The 25,508-nt window shown below is 43.7% G+C and overlaps 1 protein-coding gene across 1 annotated transcript in view; it reads left to right on the top strand.

The window, feature by feature from the left end:
* Positions 1-22,254, top strand: part of ndrg4 (NDRG family member 4) — a 107,222-nt gene extending 84,968 nt beyond the window's left edge. Inside the window, 13 exon segments of the mRNA XM_034085399.2 lie at positions 63-183; positions 616-678; positions 1,271-1,331; positions 1,458-1,544; positions 1,643-1,699; positions 3,041-3,144; positions 3,247-3,303; positions 7,493-7,544; positions 13,824-13,871; positions 14,346-14,381; positions 14,625-14,676; positions 15,431-15,469; positions 17,891-22,254. Coding sequence (XP_033941290.1) covers positions 63-183; positions 616-678; positions 1,271-1,331; positions 1,458-1,544; positions 1,643-1,699; positions 3,041-3,144; positions 3,247-3,303; positions 7,493-7,544; positions 13,824-13,871; positions 14,346-14,381; positions 14,625-14,676; positions 15,431-15,469; positions 17,891-18,045 — 932 coding nt within the window. The 3' untranslated portion in view covers positions 18,046-22,254.
* The last annotated feature ends 3,254 nt before the right edge of the window (positions 22,255-25,508 follow it).

Below are 25,508 nucleotides of genomic sequence, written 5' to 3'. Positions count from 1 at the left end.
AAATCTTCCAGTCTGTGTCTTTAGTCCATGCTTACTTCCTCTCCTCCTACGCACTCCCACAGACAAGCTGTGCTTCAACTCCTTCTTCAACAATGAGGACATGCAGGAGATCACCAAACACTTTGTGGTGTGCCACGTGGACGCACCAGGGCAGCAGATAGGAGCCTCACAGCTGCCCCCAGGGTACACGTACACGTACACACACACACACACACACACACACACACACACACACACACACACACACACACACACACACACACACACACACACACACACACACACACACACACACACACACACACACACACACACACACACACACACACACACACACACACACACACACACACACACACACACACACACACACACCATTTTCACTGAAACATTAACTTTAGGACGATGGGAACCGGAAGTGGTAAAATGCTAACATATGTCCAGGTTTTAGGACTCATTCCTGCACCACTCTTTTAATGATTTGCTCAAATTCAGTTTGAAGTATTCCTACATGCTGTCTCATTATAGGAAAAACAGATGATCACACACATAAACAGCATGTGAAGCGATGATGATGATGATGATGATGATGAAGGTGTGTCCTTCTCTCCACAGGTACCAGTACCCCACCATGGACCAGTTGGCCGGGATGCTGCCCACTGTGGTGCAGCACTTTGGGTGTGTGCTTTAAATCTAACATGTTCCACATTGATCAGACAGCAAACAAAGCCAATGTTGTATAAGAGCCACCTGCAGGGACACCATGTCCTCTTCCTGCTGTGAAGACCAGGTATTATTGTGTTGTTGCAAAAACGACATCAATCAGCAGATTCTCTTTGCCTTTACACCAACACGTTTAGTGCACACAGAAAGATCATGAGCATGCAATTGTATTCAAGTTAATGAGGAATTACAGAAGTTAGACCACAGTTCATAGAAACACAACCAGTCAACACTTTGTATTATATTCTGAAGGATTTAACACATCTGCATTGTGGCATTGTTGATTTGCGAGCCAGCCTTGTTGATTCCTGAGCAGTTTCTTCGTTAGATAACATCGGCTGCCAACAGGATGTAATTTTAGCCGGGACATTCATTGCAGCCACAGATCAACACTTGGCTGCAAACAATCATATGATGCAACAACATATAGGCACAGCAGGGTGGCATTACACTGACATAATAAGTATATCCATGTTGCCTCCATATATATCCACTATTACACATTATTCATCATTAAACTATTGCCTCTAATGGATTTTCTTTCTAGATTTAAGAGCATTGTTGGGATCGGAGTTGGAGCTGGAGCTTACATTCTGGCCAAGTTTGCTGTGAGTCACATCCTGATGACCTAACGTGTCCTTTACTGATCAGAATGAGTCGAGTACTGGATTCACACACTCAGGGTTGTGAGCAGCCTCAGGTCTCACAGGTGTGTCCATGTCTTCTGCTCACAGCTGATCTTCCCTGACATGGTGGAGGGTTTGGTCCTGCTCAACATCGACCCCAACGGCAAAGGCTGGATTGACTGGGCTGCCGGCAAGGTGCCTTCTCTTACTGTGTACCCCTTGTTTCAGTGAAACAGTGAGCGTTGGAATCCCAGGGCTGCTTTTTATTTTCTGACAATGTCCTCTCCCCCCAGCTGACAGGTCTGACCAGCGCTCTGCCAGACACTGTGCTGCCTCACCTCTTCAGCCAGGTACGCTCTGTCTGGGAACTCAGATACACAGTACATGTGTTTAGGTGCAATTACAGTGTTCTTTATGTTCAGATAGATGGATGCAGTACTTTATTCATCCTGAATTGGGAAATTATTTGGTCAAGCATTACACAAGTTAAAACGTAGTAAAAGATAGAATAAGATACAAATGTGATACAAATTAACATTAGCAGCAAGTATATACAAATTCACAATAGAAAATACCTATCACTATTTGATGTTTCTCACTGTAATGAGGCCACACCTCAGGCCATTATGATTATCATTTATTATTCTTATTCATTTTCTCTGTGCTTTTATTTAAGTAATTGGTATGTAAGCTGAGATATACATAGATACCTTTTTACATGATAAAGGTGAGATTATTGCCCCCCATGCAGAGATGTATGTTATATGCGCAGTAACTATTCTGCACACATTTGAGTATGTATCCGGGTGTATGTTGTATGTATGTATGTTATGTCTGAATGTTTACAAAAATGGCAATAAAAAGAGTATTACAAAAAAAGAAAGAAGAAACGACCTATCACTAGTGTCCATCAGTCCAATTGTAATGATATATAGCCCAATATTAAAATGCTCAAGGGGCTTTACAGGATGTACAGCATACAACACCTTAGAACCTTGCAGCGCACAAGGAAAAACTCCAAAGTAAAAATGTTGTACACTGCCGGAAGAGCATCAGAGGAGGTAGAACAGAACGATGTGAGGTGTGGTGTAAAGAATAAAAAGATAGAAAATCAAAATGACCAAAATCATATTGTGAATGTATATTACAAGAAAGTTGTATCCAAAAGGATGTAAACAATCTAGCAGGTGTAGCAAAAAATATATATAAAGCGGGCCTCAATAGCAACCTTTAGACGTAACCTTTGACCCTGCCAACCTGCCACGTGATGATGCCCGGGTGGCTGAGTTAGCAAAATGTATTCATGGGAAATGAGTGGCAACAGAGAAAGAGAAATAGAAGAAGAGAGATGAAAGGTGAATGCTCCCCGACAGTCTAACCCTGCAGCAGCAGCATAACACTGGGCTGCCACGGCAACCCTGAGCCAGCCCTAACCATACGCTTTATCAAAATAGGTATTTTCTGGTACTTAAAATATGAAAAACAAGGAATGGAAAAAAGGCATTTCTAACTCTACAAACAAAGACTATATGTATCAGTTTCAGGCAGATATTGACCCTGTGTGTGTGTGTGTGTGTGTGTGTGTGTGTGTGTGTGTGTGTGTGTGTGTGTGTGTGTGTGTGTGTGTGTGTGTGTGTGTGTGTGTGTGTGTGTGTGTGTGTGTGTGTGTGTGTGTGTGTGTGTGTGTGCAGGAGGAGCTGATGAACAACACAGAGCTGGTGCAGAGCTGCAGGCAGCAGATCAACAACACTGTCAACCAGTTCAACCTGCAGCTCTTCTGGAACATGTACAACAGGTGAAGAAACACACACACGGACACACACGGACACACACGGACACACACACACACACACAAAAGCACCTTACTCTTCTGTAACGTTCATGACGTCTCTTGCAGTCGGAGGGACCTGGAGATGAATCGCAGCGGAGCGGTGCTCAACGCCAAGACCCTGAAGTGAGTCCAGACACACTTTCAAAATGCCACCATGTTCTCAATCCAGTTGATTTGGATCTAATTACGGTAAATCAACTGGATTGAGAACATGGTGGTATTAAACTAAACTAAAGTCTTGTTGGTCATATTGTGTATGTAGAAAAGTAAAGTACAAGTTCCTCAAAATTGTACACTAGTATAGTACTTAAGTAAATAAGGTTAGGGTTAATTACTTACTGTAAGGGAAACTTCTGTTGCAATGGAAATCAGGACTCGGAGAGACACGGGAGGAGCAGGAGTTCTGAATGTCAAACACTGGGATTTATTGAGAGATCCAACGGCCGGAGAGATTACACAGCATCGTCACACTGTCATGTGGGCCACCTTGCAATCTCTGAACACATAAGACACATGGGCCGTAAGGCGTGGCCTATTTTCCCGCCTCTGGTAATCAATACCAGAGCCTGGAACAAAACTGTTGGTATGGCAACTTCTCATGTGCCTATACCCCTCCCCCCACAGGAAAGGCAAAGGACCTTTTGACCTGTGTCTTCCTGAGAAATTACTTGAAGGAGACAAAGAGAGAAATCACTAAAAGTCTTCCATGCACAGGTCTCATTACATATTTCCTTCACACTTACACCACTGACAATTGTGATAATCACTTTGTCAGTGAGTTCATTTAAGAAGTACAATACACCATCTGTGAAATGTGCAGTTTATCATAACCCTAAATATAATATCTGGGTTTTTTGGAATGTTGGACAAAACAAACTACTTGAAGATGTGACTTTTCCCTATTTTAAAGGACAGTAGCAATTGATTACTCAAAATAATAAATAGCAGAATCAGAATCAGAAACAGGTTTATTGCCAAGTAGGTTCGCACATACTAGGAATCTGACTTGATGTCATGGTCCATCCATCCATCTTCTCCCGCTTATCCGTGGTCGGGTCGCGGGGGTAGCAGTTCCAGCAGAGTGCCCCAAACTTTCTTTTCCCTGGCGACATCAACCAGCTCTGACTGGGGGGTCCCAAGGCGCTCCCAGGCCAGCGAAGAGATATAATCCCTCCACCTGGTCCTAGGTCTACCCCTTGGTCTCTTCCCAGCTGGACGTGCCTGGAACACCTCCCTAGGGAGGCGCCCAGGTGGCATCCTAACTAGGTGCCCGAACCACCTCAACTGGCTTCTTTCGACGCGAAGGAGGAGCGGCTCAACTCCGAGTCCCTCCCTGATGACCGAACTTCTCACCTTATCCCTAAGGGAGACACCAGCCACCCGGCGGAGGAAACCCATCTCGTATCCGCGATCTCGTTCGGTCATGACCCATCCTTCATGACCATAGGTGAGGGTAGGAACGAAAATGGCCCGGTAGACAGAAAGCTTTGCCTTCTGGCTCAGCTCCCTTTTCGTCACAACGGTGCGGTAAAGGTACCCTAACCCTAAAGTGCGGTGCAGTACCGCTCCCGCTGCTCCGATTCTCCGGCCCATCTCACGCTCCATTGTTCCCTCACTCGAGAACAAGACCCCGAGATACTTGAACTCCTTCACTTGGGGTAAGGACTCATTCCCTACTTGGAGTGGACAGTCCATCGGTTTCCTGCTGAGAACCATGGCCTCAGATTTGGAGGTGCTGATCCTCATCCCAGCCGCTTCACACTCGGTTGCGAACCGATCCAGTGAGTGCTGAAGGTCGCAGACCGATGAAGCCATTAGAACCACATCATCTGCAAAAAGCAGTGGTGCAATCCTTAGTCCACCGAACTGCAGACCCCCTCCCCCACGACTACGCCTCGAAATCCGATCCATGTATATTACAAACAGGATTGGTGACAAAGCGCAGCCCTGGCGGAGGCCAACCCTCACCGGAAATGGGTCCGACTTACTGCCGAGGACCCGGACACAGCTCTCGCTTTGGGAGTACAGAGATTGGATGGCCCTGAGTAGAGACCCCCTCACCCCATACTCCCGCAGCACCTCCCACAGTAACTCCCTGGGAACCCGGTCATACGCCTTCTCCAAGTCTACAAAACACATGTAGACCGGATAAGCGTACTCCCAGGCCCCCTCCAGGATCCTTGCGAGAGTAAAAAGCTGATCCGTCGTTCCACGACCAGGACGGAATCCGCATTGTTCCTCCTCAATCTGAGGTTCGACAATCGGCCTGACCCTCCTTTCGAGTACCTTGGAGTAAACTTTCCCGGGGAGGCTGAGTAGTGTGATGCCTCTGTAATTGGCACACACCCTCTGATCCCCCTTTTTAAAAAGGGGAACCACCACCCCGGTCTGCCACTCCTTCGGTACTGTTTCCGACTTCCACGCAACGTTGATGAGACGTGTCAACCATGACAGTCCCTCAACACCCAGAGCCTTCAGCATTTCCGGGCGGATCTCATCCACCCTCGGGGCTTTGCCACTGTGGAGTTGTTTGACGACCTCAGTGACCTTCCCCCGGGAGATTGGTGTCGATCCCCCGTCATACTCCAGCTCTGCCTCTAACATAGAGGGCGGAGTTGTCGGGTTCAGGAGTTCCTCAAAGTGTTCCTTCCAATGCCCCAACACTCCATCAGTTGAGGTCAACAACGTCCCATCCTTACAGTACACAGCTTGGATGGTTCCCTGCTTCCCCCTCCTGAGGTGTCGGACAGTTTTCCAGAACAACTTTGGTGCCGCCCGAAAGTCCTTCTCCATGTCTTCTCCGAACTTCTCCCACACCCGCTGCTTTGCCTCGGCCACGGATGAGGCTGCTGCCCTTCGGGCCTGTCGGTACCTTGCAACTGCCTCGGGAGTCCCCTGGGATAACAAAACCCTGAAGGCCTCCTTCTTCAGTCGGACGGCTTCCCTGACCACCGGTGTCCACCAGGAGGTTCGAGGGTTACCGCCCCTTGAGGCACCTAGGACCTTGAGACCACAGCTCCCCACCGCGGCTTCGGCAATAGAGGCTTTGAACACCGACCACTCTGGTTCAATGTCCCCAACCTCCACAGGAATGCACGAAAAGCTCCGCCGGAGGTGTGAGTTGAAGGCCTCCTGAACTTGGGCCTCCTCCAGACGTTCCCAGTTCACCCGAACTACACGTTTGGGCTTACCAGGTCTATCCAGAGGCTTCCCCCGCCACTCGACCCAACTCACCACCAGATGGTGATCAGTTGACAACTCCGCCCCTCTCTTTACCCGAGTGTCTAAAACATACGGCCTCAGGTCCGATGATACGATAACGAAATCGATCATGGACCTTCTGCCTAGGGTGCTCTGGTACCACGTACACTTATGAGCATCCTTATGTTCGAACATGGTGTTTGTTATGGCCAATCCATGACTAGCACAGAAGTCCAGTAACAAACCACCACTCCGGTTCAGATCAGGGGGGCCGTTCCTCCCAATCACGCCCCTCCAAGTGTCTCCATCATTGCCCACATGTGCGTTGAAGTCTCCCAGCAAGATTAAAGAGTCCCCTTCAGGAGCCCCATACAGGACTCTTTCCAGGGTCTCCAAGAAGGCCGTATACTCTGAACTGCTGTTGGGTGCATAAGCACACACAACAGTCAGAGTTTTCCCCCCCCATAACCCGCAGGCGTAGGGAGGCGACCCTCTCGTCCACTGGGGTAAACTCCAACAACGAAGCACCTAACCGGGGACTTGTGAGTATCCCCACACCAGCCCGGCGCCTCACACCTTGAGCAACTCCAGAGAAGAATAGAGTCCAACCCCTATCCAGAAGTAAGGTTCCAGAGCCGACGCTGTGCGTAGAGGTGAGCCCAACCAGATCCAACTGGTACCGCTCCACCTCCCGCACAAGCTCCGGCTCCTTCCCCCCCAGAGAGGTGACGTTCCACGTCCCCAAAGCCAGCTTCTGCCGCCCGGGTCTGGTCCGTCGAGACCCTCCGCTTTCACTGCCACCCTTCTGGCAGCGCACCCTGATGTCATGGTGCATACATAAAATATAAAAAACAAGAAATCTAATATAAAACACAAAATCTTTTACACCGTAATAAAATACAGTTAAATAGCAATAAAATACAAGTTAAATAAAGCAGTAATTTACATGGAAATAGAATGCTATGAATGAATTTTTGCATATAAACTATGAAATGTGAAATCAGAATATGTGCCCAAAGGAGTATGACATTGTGTGCATTGTGTGAATCACTCTGATAGTGAAAGAGTGAGGCAGAAAAGAAGATGTTGAGAGTAATTGATATTTCTGTAGGTGTCCTGCGATGCTGGTGGTGGGAGACAACGCTCCGGCGGAGGAGGGCGTGGTGAGTCCTCCCTTTCTGCATGATGTTACCCCATGCTCTGAAACACCTCTTTCTGTCAGCATGCAGTCCCTCGAGCTATCTTCCTCCATTAGCTCTTTCACACTTTTCCTGGTTCTAATGGAATGTGCACACGGTGCCGTCACGTGCTTCAACGGAGACACTTCCCATTCACTTTGAATGGGGTGACGTCACGCTTTGCCGAACTGCATTGTGGTTGCGTTGCTTCGCTTTGCCTGCATTGCTCACGCTGAAAGTTGTGAAAAGTTCAACTTCAAACGTTGACGGAAGCGCCAGCCAATCAAATCATATGCCAGTACAAGCGCTAGCCAATCAAACCGCGCGCTTTGTGTGTCCGGGGCGGGAGATTAATGTGATTGGTTGTTGGTCGTTAACCCCAAGAGCCAGATACACACACCGCCAAGCGTCAACGCGACGGAACCGTGTGTACTATACGTAAAGGAAGTCTAAAGCAAGCCCTCAGGAAGTAAGTGGACCATTGGAGCAAATGTTTGTAGTGGCCAGACAGTGGGACTACAACTCCTGTGTCAGTTTCTGATGCCATTGGGCCCAAAAAGCTTTTTTCCTATTGACTTACATTTGTTAGAGACCGGCTAACTCAAATAGCCCTTATTATAATCATCAGGTGCTTAAAGTTGTAAATGCGCTAAAAGCTGAATTCAGAGTTATTCTCTCAGTTCATTTGACTGAGCCAGGGCCGGCCGATATGTGGTGATTGGAGGCGGGGCTTAAGGTAAAAACAAGTGTGAATGATCAATGGCACTGTTTTTTAACCTTTTTGAGTTGCGGTACATTTTTTACATAAAACACATCACAACCAAAAAGTTAAACAAACACACTGATACAGCGTAAGGATATTTACGTCTCTCATTGAGGATTTTAGTTCAGCTCTGAGAGCGCTCTCAGACAACTATGTCTCCCTGTTTCTCCGTTTGTTCACCCAAAATAGTCAGTGTTCTTGTTTTGAAGTGATGGCTGTTTAGTTTGGAAAGTAAATCCAAACCAAATTATAACTTTTCAATTTTATTTATTTATAGCTGTTCATCAGTTCACCACAACCTCTCCTGTGCATCAATAAATTCTACCATCTTAAATTAAAAGATCATTATCAACTGCAACTGCTTGGGGCCCCGGACCAGAAGGGGTGCTGTTGGCTGTGCGTGGTGATGAAAAGCTGGTTCGAGGGGCCCCCAGTGAATGTTTGCCTATGGCCCCCACATACTATAGAATCAGCACTGGCTCTATGGGTTCAGATCTGCTGATGGTCAGGGTATTTTGTTCTCGAGTCAGGTCAATTTGGCTTCAGGGTCACTGAGCATCGTTCAAAATGAACAGGGCCCCATCTACAAAGCTGTATACAGATACCTTTATACATTCATGGTCTAAAGCAGTGGTTCTCAAATGGGGGTACGCGGACCCCTATGGGTACGTTGGAGTACTGCAGGAGGTACGTGAGATTTATTTTATGTTAATGAAAAAACAATATAAGTAATGTTGCGTCCGGTTATACTTCACTCGCGTTGATGTCCACATCTATCAGATCTAGCTAGTTCTAGTTAATTATATGACTGCCTGCTTATCAAAGGACCTAAACAATAAGCGTTGCTTGGCAACGGCGTGTGGCCGCAAAGTATAGCGCAGCATTATGCATGTGTTTATATGAGTGGTCAAAATCCCATGCTCATAAAATGCTCATATATTGTTTTCTCTTCATTCCCCACGCCCCAAAATAAATAAATAAATAGATATACCAATTTTAGGAAAAGTAACAAAGTTAACAGAGTGACACATATTCAAAACGCGAAGTGTAATAACTGCAGTTTGCCTCCCTGTCAGAATGACAAAGATCCTCATGTTTCTCACTACATTGTAAGTACAACTTATTAAAAAGATCAGTTCAATGCAACTAATGTCGTCTTAGTGTTATTGCATGATATTAAAATTGGTTTGCCATGAATTTAATGATGGATTGTAAACATTTGAAATGTAGCATTTAAGTGTTTCTCAGTTACAATGTTGTTGTTTTAATAAATCAGACACTGATGGTGCAGCACTGTACTGTACCTCTTTATATAGGCTTTTTTCCTTAACAAATAGTGTGGGGGTACATTATTGAAAAAAGTTTGAGAACCACTGGTCTAAAGATTAAGCAGTAACCCCCCCTCCTCATTCTGCTCTTGCCATGTTTACAGTGTTACACTTGGCATTTGATACAGTTAATGAAACAGTCAAACACAGACAGGTCAGCCAGCAGAGTCCAGTCTCTGTGTGTGTGTGTGTGTGTGTGTGTGTGTGTGTGTGTGTGTGTGTGTGTGTGTGTGTGTGTGTGTGCACGCGCACATGCATGCGTGTGCGTGTCTGTGTGTGTTCTCCAGGGCCCAGTCTGCCTGGCCCTGTCCCTGGAGATTCTAGTCTGAATTGGCCTACATACAGTATGTCTGCTTCTGCACCAGTTAGTCTGCCTCATGTTCAAATAAAAATCAGATCAGTCCAGAGGAATGGGATGGAGATGGAGGGGAGGGGGGAGGGGGGAGGGGGGAGGGGGGAGGGGAGGGAGGAGGGATGGATGATGTTATAAAACGTCTTGGAAAGAGAGAAAAATGGAGCGATCAGAATCTGGGTGAAGGAGTTAGGGATGAACAGACAGTGCTTTATTGGATTTGACAGATGGAGGTTATGTTAATATTTGATATAGGCTGATGTGACCTACTGAGGCGGCTGTGTTCACTCCCACTTATATTACACTTTTTCACAGTGTTATACATGTGCAAGTCTGCATTGATTTGTAATTTGTTATCTGCTGTTGAAATGTAAAATGTAAAAAAAAACAATCTGTGAGGAGCTGGCTCTTTTTTTCAGAGACCAATTCTTACTATTTATTTGATACCAATTTGGTAATACAATTAATAAAAATAACAAGGTTTGGGTTCGCTCTTCAGATATGACTGTGACGTTAGCGTGTAAGCTCAATAATGAACTCCAGCTCAACCAACCATATTGTTATATCTAAATAATCATCTTGAAATATGACATTATTTGTAATATACACACATCTTATTGTGAGGTTGATTTCACATACACTACGCTGCTCTTCAACACTACTTTGACGTTAGCTTGTCTACATACTCGAGCATAGCTAATTTAAATTAACCTTAGCGATGCATACAGTGACCTGCCTAATAAAATATCTCTCTAAGTTACAAGGATGACCATATTTTACCAACCTCAAACAGAAGCCGGTTGTTCTACATTATTATCCCACTTAACACTTCTCTATTACGTTTTAACTTGGAGGCTACGATTATCATTAACCCAAGCCTTAGCATTCATTACGTTAGCTGAATAAAATCATAAACACATAAAAAATTACACACATTTCACTTACCGCATTCATAACCTCAGAGCGAGTCACAATAGTCCGATATAAGCATGAAGAACAAACAAACACGGCCAAGTTCAAGTTATGTTCCCTGGATGAGCTGAGCAGGCAGAGTGCCTGTAGCATCACGGAGCTGCTAGCAAAGAGACAGGAAGCTAACAGCAGCAGTCACTGGACAGAGCTGTAATGTATGCATAATTTTAAGGCTTAATATGAATTAAACACATGAGTTGAGAAAAGATTCATCCCCCCCTCACAGTTGTCATGAAAGGGGAATCTTACGGAGCCCCCTAGGGCAGTGGTTCCCAACCTTTTGGGGGGCGGGGCGCAACAGCGGTAATTAAAGTTTACAAAATGCTAGAACTACTGTCACAAACTAGATGAATGTGAAGTATTTTGTTAAAGGCGGATGAAAGCGTAATTAAGGAGCACTATTGACTATTGAGTGACTTTGATGGTTATTGGACTCAGGATTAATTTATTTGGATTCCCGCTGTATGAAGAAATTAAAGGACGGCGCGGAAGTGGAAACAATTCACAAAGGGATTAAACTGTTTAAAACACATGCTCAAAGTAAGCCGGATTTTGCCCATATGTTTATGTGGATTCAAAAGTCGTAAATAATCTACAAAATGGAGGAGACCGATCTGATCGGAGCAACTGTGACAAATAATCCAACTGAAACCGGCATGGACAATGACTATGTTTTTTAAAAATGCGCTTATCCAGAAAAGCCCGGTTTGGACACTTTACGGGCAGAAGAAACATTTCTATTAAAGAAAGAATTATTTCTGTCTTTTTATGCCTTTAATAGCTACTAACTTGAATTGTTATTCAAATTAATTAATCAATTATTTTTTATATTGTAATGTAGAGACAAGGCTTTTAGTGACAATCATGTATTGCTTTACAATTATATGTAAAAAAAAAAACATTTAAAAAAAAAAAAAAAAAAAAGTCTAAATATGATATTTGGCCTCAAATCATCTGAGGCCTCGCGCCCCCCAGGTTGGGAACCACTGCCCTAGGGGACATGGAGAAGAAAATAAAAAATTGGTAGAAAAAGAAAAAAAAAAATTGCGAGATCCTGCAATACTTTTGTGGGATCTCGGGCCGCAATTTGGACAACCCTGATGTAGTATGAGCAGCAATGTACTATTGCTGTGTGAAAGGGGTTTGGTTGTAATTTAAAATAGTTTGAAATAAAAAAGCGTGAACCCTAACCCTAACCCTAAAGCATATGTATTCAAAAATAAGTGTTATACTGTAACAACAACATAACCATTGATGTGTTAAGAGATTTTGGTAGCATCACATCTTAAAAAAATGAAGTTATTGAATTTTTCTATGACTATATATTTTCGGCGTTGGAGTTTGTAGACGGTCCCTAAGCACTCCTCTCTCCTCCAGCGGCAGATTGTGACCAATTATTGATGTTTAGCTCGGATGACGGCGCGTATCGAACTGTTCTGATAAAAACAACTCTGTAGCTCGTTGTCTACCTTGCTTTGATTGTAAAGTTATGTTGTTTGTATTTTTACAACGTTATGTTCATGAGTTATTGATCCGCAAAATTCGAATCTGTCAATAACTCAGCTCAGAGGGACGTGCGTGTCCCCTCGCTCTGAGTGTTCTCTTGAGGTGTCTTTCTTTCACTTATGTGAAACCCGTGCCTATTGCCAAGCACTGATGTTATATCTTTATATTTAAGGCCAAGCTCAAAGTAAAATCGATGAACCGCTCCATTGATGTGGTTTCTGTGCAGGGACGCGGGAAGGGGGGGTGCTGAGGGTGCTGCAGCACCCCCATCTGTTGGCGGAGAGTTGTAACTGCAACGCCAAAAAGTTCACTAAACAAATCAATACAAAAGTTTTATTTTGAATTACTATGTCTGAGTTAGCATTTTAGTGTAAGCAGTCTATAAAAAGCTTCACTATATAAGAGAAAGTTATCATGCGGTGTGCTTCTTCTGTTGCTCTGCTATAGAAAATAAGCTCGTCAGTGCAGACAAGATCAGGGATGGGAGTTTTGTGAAAGCAGGGTTTAACAACTGGTGAAAGGCAGGGGAAACATTTAGGGAGCATGAGAAGTCCCATCAACACACAGGCCGTCAACAAACTGGCAGCATTAAAACGAACAACCATGAATGCGCTGCTCTCACAAGCTGTTGCTAAAGACCAAATGACTGCATTTAATATGACATTATGTATCACGCAGACCCCTCGCGGATGGGGCCTCATTTTGCAGAGGGAACCTCCTCTGAAGCGTAAACGCGGCGCACCTACAGTGTAACGCTGCAAGGCTCCACTAGCACCCTCCCTCGTCCCTGTTTCTGTGTTGCCAAACTGACCCAGAAATACATTGAGCTAAATGAAAAGTTTAGCTCAAAGGTTTTCAAAGATAGATTTTTTTTGACCAATTTCTTTTTTCATCTCCATGTCCCCTAGGGGGCTCCGTATAATCTAACTATACAAATAATAAGGGTTTTCGAACCACGATGTAAACATGTTTATTTCTGCTGTAAAGTTGGGCATTTTAACATGGGGGTCTATGGAAATTGCTCTTTTCTGCAGACTGCTCCTACTGGCCACTAGATGAACTGCAGTTTGAGGCACTTCCTTATAGGCTTCCCGGCTCTGCCCCAGAGTTTGCTGCTTGGTGTGTGCATGTGTGTGCACATCTGTCTCGGTGCGTGCATGTGTGTTCACACTGCGACGGCTGGAGTGACTCATCTCTGCAGCACACTGCAGTATCTGGGTCACCCACTGAACGTAGCAAAAAAACATCCACACTCTCATGTGGAGCTCCATTAAGCTAAGAAGTGTTTTGATGCTGCAGCTTTTTGGCTCATGTTGTTCAACATGCTGTTTTTTGTCTTCCAGGTGGAGTGCAATTCCAAACTGGACCCGACCAACACCACCTTCCTGAAGGTAACAGTCTGTGCTCAGCTCACCTGCAGCGGCTCCATCCTGACACACGTCTGATTTGTAGTGCAAGCACAACTTCACCTTTTTACACCCACAAATAAATGAAATATCAATCAATCAAACTGTACCCATTACACAGGTTGCAGATTAAAGTGCTTTACAGATGTATATGCCGGAATTATAGATACATAAATAAAATAAAATATATTCCTGATTTACACAATATGATGCTGAATTTTAAAACGGTAACATTTTACGCTGACATGTTAATGGTATGGTATTAGTTTTATGCTAACTAGTCTTATTGAAAGACAACAATTATGTTATTCATAATGTGATACAACTGTAATGAGTTAAGTATTAACACGAGATAATGTTGTTTAGTTAAGAGGCAAGCAGAGAAAGCATGTGTTCATTTTAGTCTAGTTTTGAGCTATTAGCGGTTAGCTTCATGCTGCGCTCTCTCCTCTCTTGTAGATGGCTGACTCTGGAGGACTTCCCCAGCTCACACAGGTAACACACACACACACACACACACACACACACACACACACACACACACACACACACACACACACACACACACACACACACACACACACACACACACACACACACACACACACACACACACACACCTGCATATTTTACAGGCTGCCATAACATCAAATGAAATTGAGAAAGAGCGTGAATGCATCATCCATATTTGACATGTTTATCTCCATATTCAGTGAAATGAAATGTGTTGTTTTCCAGCCTGGGAAGCTGACTGAAGCCTTCAAGTACTTCCTGCAGGGAATGGGCTACAGTGAGTATCCACAATGAGACACTGATGTTAGCGAGTGACATTAAAATCAATATTTGCCCTAGAAAAAAATTCTCTTAAAAAGCCATTTCTGCAGAAAATATTAATGTTGTCATGTGTGCAGGCTTGGGAGGTATAACGGATACGTATTCGATTACAATTACATAAAAAAAAGTAATCAGATAACTGTAACATTTAGAAGAATCCGGATACCTGTATTCGTCCCACAGAGGGGAAATATACATTGTTAAAGCAAAAGTGAAGAGCCAAAGACAGCAACATATGAATTAAGAAGCATGCATAACATATTAAAGAGAAAAGTAGAAATTACACAATTTACATTTTGGAATAAAGATCAATATATAATAGGTAGTCGTACTGAACACATTTTATTCATGGTTTATATTTAAGCTACTTTAAGTCTTCTTTATTTAAAATAAAAAAAAATGTGTATGAAATATCTTGGTTTTAACATATTTTCTACATAAACTTTATGTAATTAATTTTTTCTTGTTTTTATTTGCATTAAATATTGAGGTAATCCAAAAGTAACAAAAGTAATCAGGTAACATTCCCTATATATTTGTGATACTCTGATTAGGTTACTGATTACATTTTTTGAGATGTAACTAGTTATATTAACGGATTACATTTTTGAAGTCACCCTCCCAAGCCTGCTTGTGTTTGTGAGTGTGTGTCAAACGAGGGTCATGAGCTGTGTTAATCTTCCCTCTGTCTTCCTGCCCCGTTCTCTCAGTCGCTTATGTGAAGGATCGGAGGTTGAGTGGAGGGCCAGGTACTCCCCCCCTCACGTCTGACCTCTTATTGCTGCCCTCTTATTGACTTTGGCATCTTGAACATTTATTTTGATTTACGTTGGTTATGACTACAATATGTTGGGCTGTTATGAAATCCTGCTGGCATTACTAATATATATTTTTTTATCTCAAGGACGTTAAACCCCATCATTGTTTAATCAAAAATATTTTTCCAACAATGGAAAAATATAATCCCCTGACCTCCCCCTCCCCCATTCCTTTGCTACTGCATCTCCAATGCTGCTCTTTGCATGGCCTTCAGCTTCGAGCACAGCCTTTCGGTCTGAGTTTGTAACTAATGATCATGTCTTTAAGTTATTAGCAACAAAATATAAGACAAGTTGAGGTTTTAAAGACACCAAACACTAAATCTAGTTCTGTAATAAAACTGCTGACTGAACACTATTTAACAATGTATTTTGCCCTCAGGGTTAAACAGATTACTTGCTAAACTGCTCTCCCTAATGCACTCAAAACAGCATACAGTATGAAACACTAAGTGTATTTCTAATGGTGCGTTCAGACCGGACGCAAAGCAAATGACTCAAATTAAATGTAAAGTCAATGCAAAGGCCGGAGATACAAGCAAATTGATGCTTGGCGGCGCGAATGACGCAGCGTGACTGAAGCTAGCTTAATACGCGAGAATTTGGTGTGCCGCGGTCTCATGGAGAATCTCCACCTGTTGGCACTGACTGAATCAGAAAACAAAATAGCAGCCGCTGGCTGCGGGCAACGACACACAGAGCTTACAGTTCCTTATATCTGAATAGAAACTGGAGACAATTATATGTAACCACAGACTGTCTGTGGCACTGCAAATGATTGCAATTATATTTCTGTCTGTATGACGTTGTGAGTGTGGACGCAGCAGCTACAACGGTAGCCTAGCCGGATTGATCCAATCTCCATTCCGAAAACAGATATTTAAAAAAAAATATTCTGCTGTTCACGTTCACACTTGCCAAAGCATTCATTCATGGTTTTTACTTATTGGTATATATGTAGTTATTTCTGCATCATTGTTGACGTGTTAAGTAGTGCGATCAACCCTGAGAGAATCTTTGCTTCATGTCCGGTGTTGACACACCATTGAGATAAAGAATGGAAAAAATACATATAATATCACAGGATTCAAATTAATGATCAATTCAAGGAAAACTATTTTAATTGTGAAGCTGGTAATGGTGGAGATAACTTAAATTAAGTTTTGTTATACCTCCATGTATCTTAACTCATTACAATATTCCATCATAGTTCATTTCATTTAATGTTTGTATTTATAATATGAACCTGCAAAGAAACTAGTAATTAAGCTTGTCAAATAAACAAAGAGATTAAACATTTATTTTATTTCAAATTGTGTTGGATTACTATTAGGAACTTATATAAAATAAAAAAATTAGTAAAGTATAAGTACCTACAAAACTGAACTTAAGTATAGTACCTGGGTTAATGTACTTAGTTACTTTCCATCACTAGTTCTAGTTCTATAAATCAGTGTAAGGCCACGTTTACACGGAGACGCAACGGGTTGTATCCGCTACAGTTCTCTATCGTATGGACGGTTCGTCCACACGAGGCCGTAACGGAACCGCGGAAACGGAGCCCTCAAACGGTAACGGGTCCCAAGGTGGGTAGATCTGCGGACGAAACGCTCTGGGGGGGCCTAACGGCTCTGTGTGTACATCGTATATGATAATTTCCTGATAACGATGAAGCCATAGCCCCGCCTCTCCCCACCTCTCGTGCTCACCCCCGCGTCACCGGCGTCATTGCTGATGTGTTTTCGCCAACAACCTCTGCCGCTCACTGCTGTAACATGGTCAGTAGCTACTGTCTGCTACTGACCATGTTGTTAGTGCAACATCTACAGCTCCTCTACCACAACCATCAGCAACAAGTGGACATGGAGAACTACATGAACTACATGTTGCTAAATCCACCACGGAGAATAAACAGAAGGGCAACCAGGCAACCATGGCAACCATGCTCGGGGGGTCTTCTTCGCTGCTTTTGGTGTATTTTGTGGTGGAAGTACAGCGCCACTTACAGGCCCGGCATATGTACTGCAGGGTCTCTAGCGAGTCGAGCGGTCTCGTGTGGACGGACATGTTTCTTGAGCCGATACCGTGTGGACGGAATACTTTTTTGATATCGACTAAGGTTCGTTTTCGTTATCGTAGCCGTGTAAACGTGGCCTAATTCATTGTATAATAAAGTCCCAGCAGTAACAGAGTGCATGGTGCTGTCACTGACAGCTTCATCCATCAGCCGTTTGTCACCAGCTACTCAAAGGGATATTCTTCACATTAGCATGTTCTCCCAGCATCTCAAAGTATCAACTAATAACACCTTTTCCCCCACAATGCAATGCTGAGTTATTTTCTCTCCCGCAGTGCCCTCGGCCAGTATGACCCGCCTGGCCCGCTCCAGGACCACCTCCCTGACCAGCGCCAGCTCGATCGACGGGTCCCGCCCCCGCGCCTGCACCCACTCCAACAGCACAGAGGGGGTGGGCCCCGTCACCCACACCATGGAGGTCTCCTGCTGAGGAGTCACAGAGAGAGAGGGTGGGAGGGGCGGGAGAGAGAAGAAGCAAGATGAAGATGAAGACACAACGGTGGGGTTTGAGAATCATGAGAGATGAAGGTGTCTCTGTAGTCAAACATGGTATATGGTAGAAGCAGCAACAGGAGGCCCTCTCTGCTTCATCCAACGTCTCCAGATCCTTTTATCTGACATCCCCCCCACTGTGAAATACCATACGTGTTGCTACTAATACCCCAACACCACACCTTTTAATGTCACTTAAAGATTTAGGCAACTGTTTTCGTTGTTCTTTGTGTTTTCTAACGGATTATTTGCCTGCACCACCCCCCCCCCCCCCCCCAAACCTCCACAAACAAAGGGATGTAAATGAGTCAATCCACACAGCAATATGTGTTATAAGCTACTGTTTATAATGTGAAATGGGGGAGTGGTCAGAGAAAGTGAAAGTGCAGGACATAGAAAGGAAAACAGTGTTAAGCATCAGTGTTTTACAAGCAGGGTACTCTTCTGTTGTCGTATGGATACAAAGTCATCTCTCTCTGTGTTGTTTGTAACAGATAGTTCTTCTCTTTATGAATGCATGTCAGAGTGTGTCCAGAATGAGACAGACAACAGAACACAGCCGAGCGTAGCCGAGTGCACCTGTAGTGCTTAGAGAGGATGCTCTTTTAGTCTAAGATCATAGCTAGAGTTCACAATGCAGACATTAAAGCTGCACTTGGTAAAAGTTTATATCCAATTTACGCTGAAGAAAAAAAGTGCTATCATCAGCATACTGTACATGCGATTCAGGCCGCCATTCGTGACTTCCCCGAGACCACTTGAGGTGAATTGGGCTTGTGTTTTCAGATGTTACTACAAATGCTAATCTGGGCTCTACAGATTCTTACAATTCTATCATGTTTTGTTTGATGAAGAGACAAATCTGTCTCCTAAGAAGAACTTAAAGTGGTATCTTCAGGAAACGCTGTTCCATTTGGTCTGATACTGATTCGTTTCGGAGCTTTGGAGCCGTATCATTGCTGAGTGCAGCTTTAAACTGTGTGTTTCACATTTCTAATCCAATCCACTATGTGAGTATAGGCTAGAATAAATACTAATTAGTGTATGCATGTCAACGTGAAGGTTTATCTTAACGCATTCTAGTTTTTGAGCAGTGTTTAGTGTTAGGGCATCATTCATTAGCAGCGTACAGTATTAGTTAAATAGAGCCTCATCAGTATCTAACTCCATTGCAGCGGTCCTGGCCGTAGTCGGCTCTTTGTGGTCTCTAACATGACAATCACACACTGACCCACACCAAACCAGACCAGGGGGGCCGAGGCCGGAACGGACCCACCCACCCAGCTCGGGTCGCCACCAAAGAACTCACAGCGCCCAGCTCTCTTAGTGGATATACCAAAGCTACCCGACCCCACCACACACACACTATCCAACCAGAAACATATTCCCATGCACACACACCCATATGACACCTATGTGGGCTTAGCTTTGTTAGGGAACTACGTTAAAGAGTAAAACATAAAGTCCATCGCTATATCCTCCTGGGACCCGAGGAAAAAAAGTGTCTTCCAATTTCCTTTTTTTTTGTGATTTCCTACCTATTTAGGGTTAAAAAAACATCTTGCAATTTAGACTTTTTTTATTTTATTTTAAAATGTTACAGTATGTCCACTGTAGAGGACATCGGGACCATAGTTTGAAAAGACAGCCAAAATTAACAGATGGACTATGTAACGTATTATGGTTATAGAGTGATATTAATACAATAATACATTCACCTTTATTTAAAACATGAATAAGTAATTGATCTGAACATTGCTGTTTATTTGGTCAATACAAAATTATCTTGTTTTTTGGTGAATCTTTCCAGATCTTCAAAGACTTTGTAGTCGATGTCGTGGGAAAGTACCTCATTGACTCCAGTCAGCACGGGCTGTAGGGTCATCTTGACTAGTTTTATGGATGTGGTCTCCATCTGACCTGCTCACAGAAACAAAGCTTGCTTTCCTGAGGCAACGCTCATCTGTCATGGCTCCACTTAAAATAAAAACAACAATAAGACATACGTGCTACTCTTGGCCCACAGGGGGCCATGTCTTTCCAGCTCGTCCCTATCTGTCTCTCTGTCTGTATCTGTGCGCTCATGGAGCATCCTGCACCCCCCCCCCCCCCCCCTTCTTCTTGACCCTCTTCTATCCCAGGTGTGAAATCCTCACCTCTCTCATCACCTGAGAGCTCAACATCTTAATCTCCCTGAACTTTCTGGTACAGAAAATGTCTGCTTCAGTTCCGTCTCCTGCAACGATATTGAGTCATTAAGTCCTGACGTCCACTAGAATGGACATTTATAAAAGGGCTGTTATTTGAAAACTTTAATTATTTAATTGCTTTCAGAACTAATGATATAGTTCCTCACATGTTAATAAACAAGAACATATAAGATTTTCATGGTAAAAATGATAATTATTCAACAATATTTGACTTCTCCTGCTTCTATACAATGTTGTTTTTCGTATGCCAGCCATTTTGGATGAAAAAAAAGAGGAACTTCCCAGCATGCAATTTTAACCAATGACATATCACTGGAAAGACCAGGATGTCTTCTGTACAACACATCAGGGATTGATAGAGTAGCTCAAAAAAGTACAAGGAGATGCATGTTAACAAAATGTCCACTACATTTTCAATGGGCTGGGTCCCAGGAGGATATGGTTAGTTTGTACTTTGATGTGATGTGTAATCTCCCTCGTAAAGCACATCAATATTAGTATAGTTTTAGATTAGTAGAGCTGTGCACTGTTATCTGCTGTAACACTGGACCCCCTGTCGATCAGTTTTTTCTGATCTATTTTGCTTAGTAATGTACAGTATGCATACACCACAGCCACAGTCTCCTGTTTCAACCTTCGGTCCCCTGTCAGGAGGGGCGTAGGTAGCCTGTAAGGGGCGGGGCTATCTGGAGCCATTTAGGCACCAAGCTCAGAATGTAGGGCAACCCCCAGCCACCTTCAAAAGAAGAAACCCTTTCCCCTCAAAAACGCGGTGCCCCGGCTTTTACAGGCAGACCCAGTCACACCCTAAAGGGCTATCAGCTGAAGTCACTTTTTAAAATGCTCGTAGTGTTTGTTGTGTGTAGTCTTTTGTTACCTAAACACAGAGAGACATTCTGACGTGAAACATGGGGAATGAATGTGAGAAGAATGTGATGTTGATTAAGCTGAAGAGATTATTGTTGAATCATTTGAAATATCCATGAATTAAATAGTTAAACTAGCCTGACATTAAAGAAGAGAAGATAAACAGTAAGAAAGTCAGATCAAGCGCCTCACACTGAAAAAACTGAAATGTTGACTTTAATTAAATGTATTGTGTCAACAGATTTCATATGTATGCATTAAGTTAGTTGAAAGTATTATATTAAGTTCAACCTAATTGTTTTATGTCAACTTAATATGATTGCCTTCAACTAACCTTTCATTTTGTTCAGCGCAGTTACTAGACGTATCCAGTCATGTTTTCTCTCTTTATTAAGCTTTTCTCTGCCATATACACTTTGGTTTCCTCCTACACAACCTTTACCCGTAATGCCTGGGGTCTCCTGAATGTATTTTGTCCTTTTTCAAAGTGCTGTACAGTATTGCCAACCTCCACCTCTCAGAACCCCATACCATGTTTTACACTCTATCCCTGCTTTTGACATTTAAACCTGTTTATGAAAACCCTGGTCTATGAATAGTGTGGAAGCTCCTGTCAGCTTGCCGTTGGAACAGACCTTAGTTCTCCTTGCACTTGTAGACACTGTTATTTATAGAGCAGGTTACCCGACCACTTTAACACTTCTGTAATGTGAAGAAAACGTTTGTCTGTTCTTCTTTCCTTGGAGTTCCTTCTTTTGTATAGGCAACCATAGGATGTTACTTCATCTTGGTATTATAATATTGTGTTCTTCTAATATACTTCTTCATTATACTGCCATTATGATTGATTTATATTAAGCAATACATTTTATTGTGTTGGTTGTTTCATATTGTGGGAGTCTTCCCTCTCGGTTATTCTATTCATACCAGTACATTGGCTCTTACCTACTTTGCTGTCATTCAGATGTGTAATGTAAGGTTTCAAATATGTTATATACACATAAAGTAAGCTGTCTCTGTCCATGTACTGATAAAGGAACAAGTAAGAAATAAAGACTTTACGTGTAGAATTTGAGTCAGCTGATCATTTGACATCATCATGTTGACATTTGTTTTTGAAGATCACATATTCTGCTCATTTTCAGCTTCATATCAGCTTCATTTAGTGTCTCTCCTGGCTCTGTTGGTCAACCACTAAGAGATGTATCACATACAATGTTTTAAAGCGCTAGCCAATAGAAGCACAGGTGTTACATAGTGATGTCACTATGTGACAGAAGTAAACAAAGGAGTCCTCAGTCATTAAAAAGAAAAGCTAATAAAATAAACATATAGCTCTACAGCCCTGGCCGACATGTCCTTAAAATGAAGTCCGAGTTTGAAATATATCTCAAATAATGTATGCACTGCCATTTCCCCACATAAACATAACAGTCTGCAATCAAACGGTTGTCTCCTGTGCGCTCCTCTTCCTACTTGGCGCACCGGCAACTTTCTCGTGCGCACAAGAGGCTGAGACCGGGCTGAGCCGCCGAATCCCTCGGAACATCATAAAAGCCATTTTCAACGGTTATCTGGTGAAAGATTAACTAGGCTACTGGAGGAAATAATATGACTGGTATAGGTGCGAGCATTAAACACTTATTCGAAAAAAACATTATGATACAATATTTTTATATATTTATAATTCTGCAAATATTACGATAAACTCACAGCTATTTCACGGCCCGGCAGTAACACCTCCTCGGCCCGGTACCGGTCCGCGGACAGGGGGTTGGGAACCCCTGATCTAACCGACAGGTCCGCACGCGCTCTCCAGACAAAACTCTAATAAGCATAAATCTAAAGAAACTAGCTGATGGTCTGTGAAACCAACCGGTTGGATGTGACAGTTCACTGCACGAGTAATAGAAGAAGCAGACATGTAAAATCTGTCTAGCCTGGCTGCACTGACGCCCCCATCTAGCATTCTCATCCAGGTGTATTGTTTAACAGAGGGGTGCTTCATCCTCCACACATCCACTAAGTCAGCCTCTCTCATCACCTGTGACAGAAAAAGGGACGACTGAGGATGCGGCTCCCGTCCTATTCTGTCTAAAGTGACATTAGTGCAAGCGTTCCAGTCCCCCCCCAGTATCACACACTCCCCCTGTACACTAGTGTCCAACTCATCTTTTAATAACTGAAACACAGATACACGTGCAGGGCCCTGATTGGGTGCATAAACATTAATAAAAGTGAAAAAAAACTCTAACAGTTCCACCTTCACCATCAAGGCTCTACCTGCCACTATCTCTGTGCTGGATACAATCTTAACATTTAGAGAGGGGGAGAAAAAAACAGCTACTCCAGCACTGAGGTTTGAGCCATGACTGAGTACATACTGACCCCCCCACCACATTTCCCAGTCCGTCTCATTCAGGCTATCACTGTGCGTTTCCTGCAGAAATATCAGATCTAATTTTTTCTGATTAAAGACCTCCAGCACTAAAGCTCTTTTCTGTGCACTTCTACCCCCGTTAATGTTTAAAGAAGCAACCCTTAAAGCCTGCATCAGAGGAAGGAGATAGAGAAAAATAACAGACAGGTACACACAGCAGAGAGGAGACACCCAGTGTTGCATGATCATGTTGACATTATTTAGACCTTTTCAGTTTCCCCCCTTTTTTGCTTCCTTTCGGAACTTTTCTCATATTAGTCACATGCTTCCTGAGATAGCGTCTCTTTTCATCCAGCAGGTCTAACCCTACAACTTTCTGAAGAGTGCTCACTGTATGAAGAAACTTGTTAGTGTCAGGGAAAAAGTCTCTCACTTCCACTGCCTTGCCAAAGGACTCATCTAAAAAGACATTAATTTCTTCCAAAGAATATATCTCTGCGTTATGAGAGAGACTATCTGCAATTGAAACACAGTCAGAATCCCCCTCACCGTCTGTGTCCATCTCTGTCACCTCATTAATGTCTGCGGCCCCGGGCTCGGCGGCCACGGGCTCGGCGGCCACGGGCTCCGCCGCCCCGGGCTCCGCCGCCACGGGCTCCGCCGCCACGGGCTCGGCGGCCTCGGGCTCGGCGGCCCCGGGCTCGGCCGCACCCGGCGGAGCGGCGTGCCGTCTCTGTGGACATGCAACACGTTTGTGACCCGACTCCCCGCACTCAAAACACTTTACGTTCCCTGAGCTCGCATAAACCATATAAAACCCCTCTTCATGCCTCACCCGGAAAGACACATCCAGTGTCTGAGTGGGACAAGTCAGAAACATGAACACCTGTCTCCGCAGAGATTGGACATGTTTTAACTTTTCATCTTTACACCCCAGAGCAACAGTGCGGAGATTACTGGCAAACTTACCGAAACGCTTCAGCTCCCGTTCCAGCGCCTCATTCGGGATGAATGGAGGAACGCCAGACACAGTGATCCGCGTGGACGGTGTCGCCAACGGCGAAACTTGGATATATTCCTCGTTTACCATTAATCCGCTCTCAATAAGTTCGGTTACATATTTCTGGTCTTTCAAAAAGACCACGACCGCTTTGTTCATGCGGGAAGCATAGGAGATGTTTACATGGCCTACCTGCTCCCCCACAGCCAGCAGCACCTGCTCCACTGTGCTTGCGGCCTGAGCCACCAAACGCACTCCGTGTCTCAGAGACACCGGCGGCGCCCGAAGGACGCCATCCCAGCCACGAGGCACGGAAAAACAAATTAACCGTACTTGGAAAGAGTACAAATATCCCCACGTAAGATGATACAGTGAAAGAAAACGATTGAAACAGAAACAAACGAACTAAAAGTGAAAAACCCTCTTCCCTCTTCAAAAACACACCTCCACCACAGAAGAAGAAGAAGAAGAAGAAGAAGAAGAAGATTTTTTGATTTTTAAAACAAATTTTATTTGCATTTGTTTTAAACATACACCCACCCTGCAAAAGAGTCGGAACAAAACTAAAACATTACACAATCAAATAAATAAACAGATTTTCATGACTACCAAATAAATATCATTTGAAAAGCGTTTTACCCATTTAAAAACATCCTCTTTTACACACTTTAAAAACAAAAACTACACCTATCCTTTAAAACTTCAATATGAGAGAGTCATTCTCCCCCAGCGAGCACAGAACCTGCCCAACAGCCCACACATCCAGAAACCCCTGCAGGTGATTGATCAGCGTATAGTACGCATGCTCCACCCTCAGACGCGCTGCCACCAGCCCCCTCAGACAGAGCACTGCATCCGTCCATCCCACTCCAGCAAGTTGGTTCTTCCTACTTTTCCAGATAGCTAATTTTGCATTAGCAAACAAGAAATTCATCAATAGTAGG

The sequence above is a fragment of the Pseudochaenichthys georgianus genome, chromosome 6 (assembly GCF_902827115.2).
Source record: "Pseudochaenichthys georgianus chromosome 6, fPseGeo1.2, whole genome shotgun sequence".
Taxonomy (NCBI): Eukaryota; Metazoa; Chordata; class Actinopteri; order Perciformes; family Channichthyidae; genus Pseudochaenichthys; species Pseudochaenichthys georgianus.
This window is presented reverse-complemented; position numbering and strand designations above follow the sequence as displayed.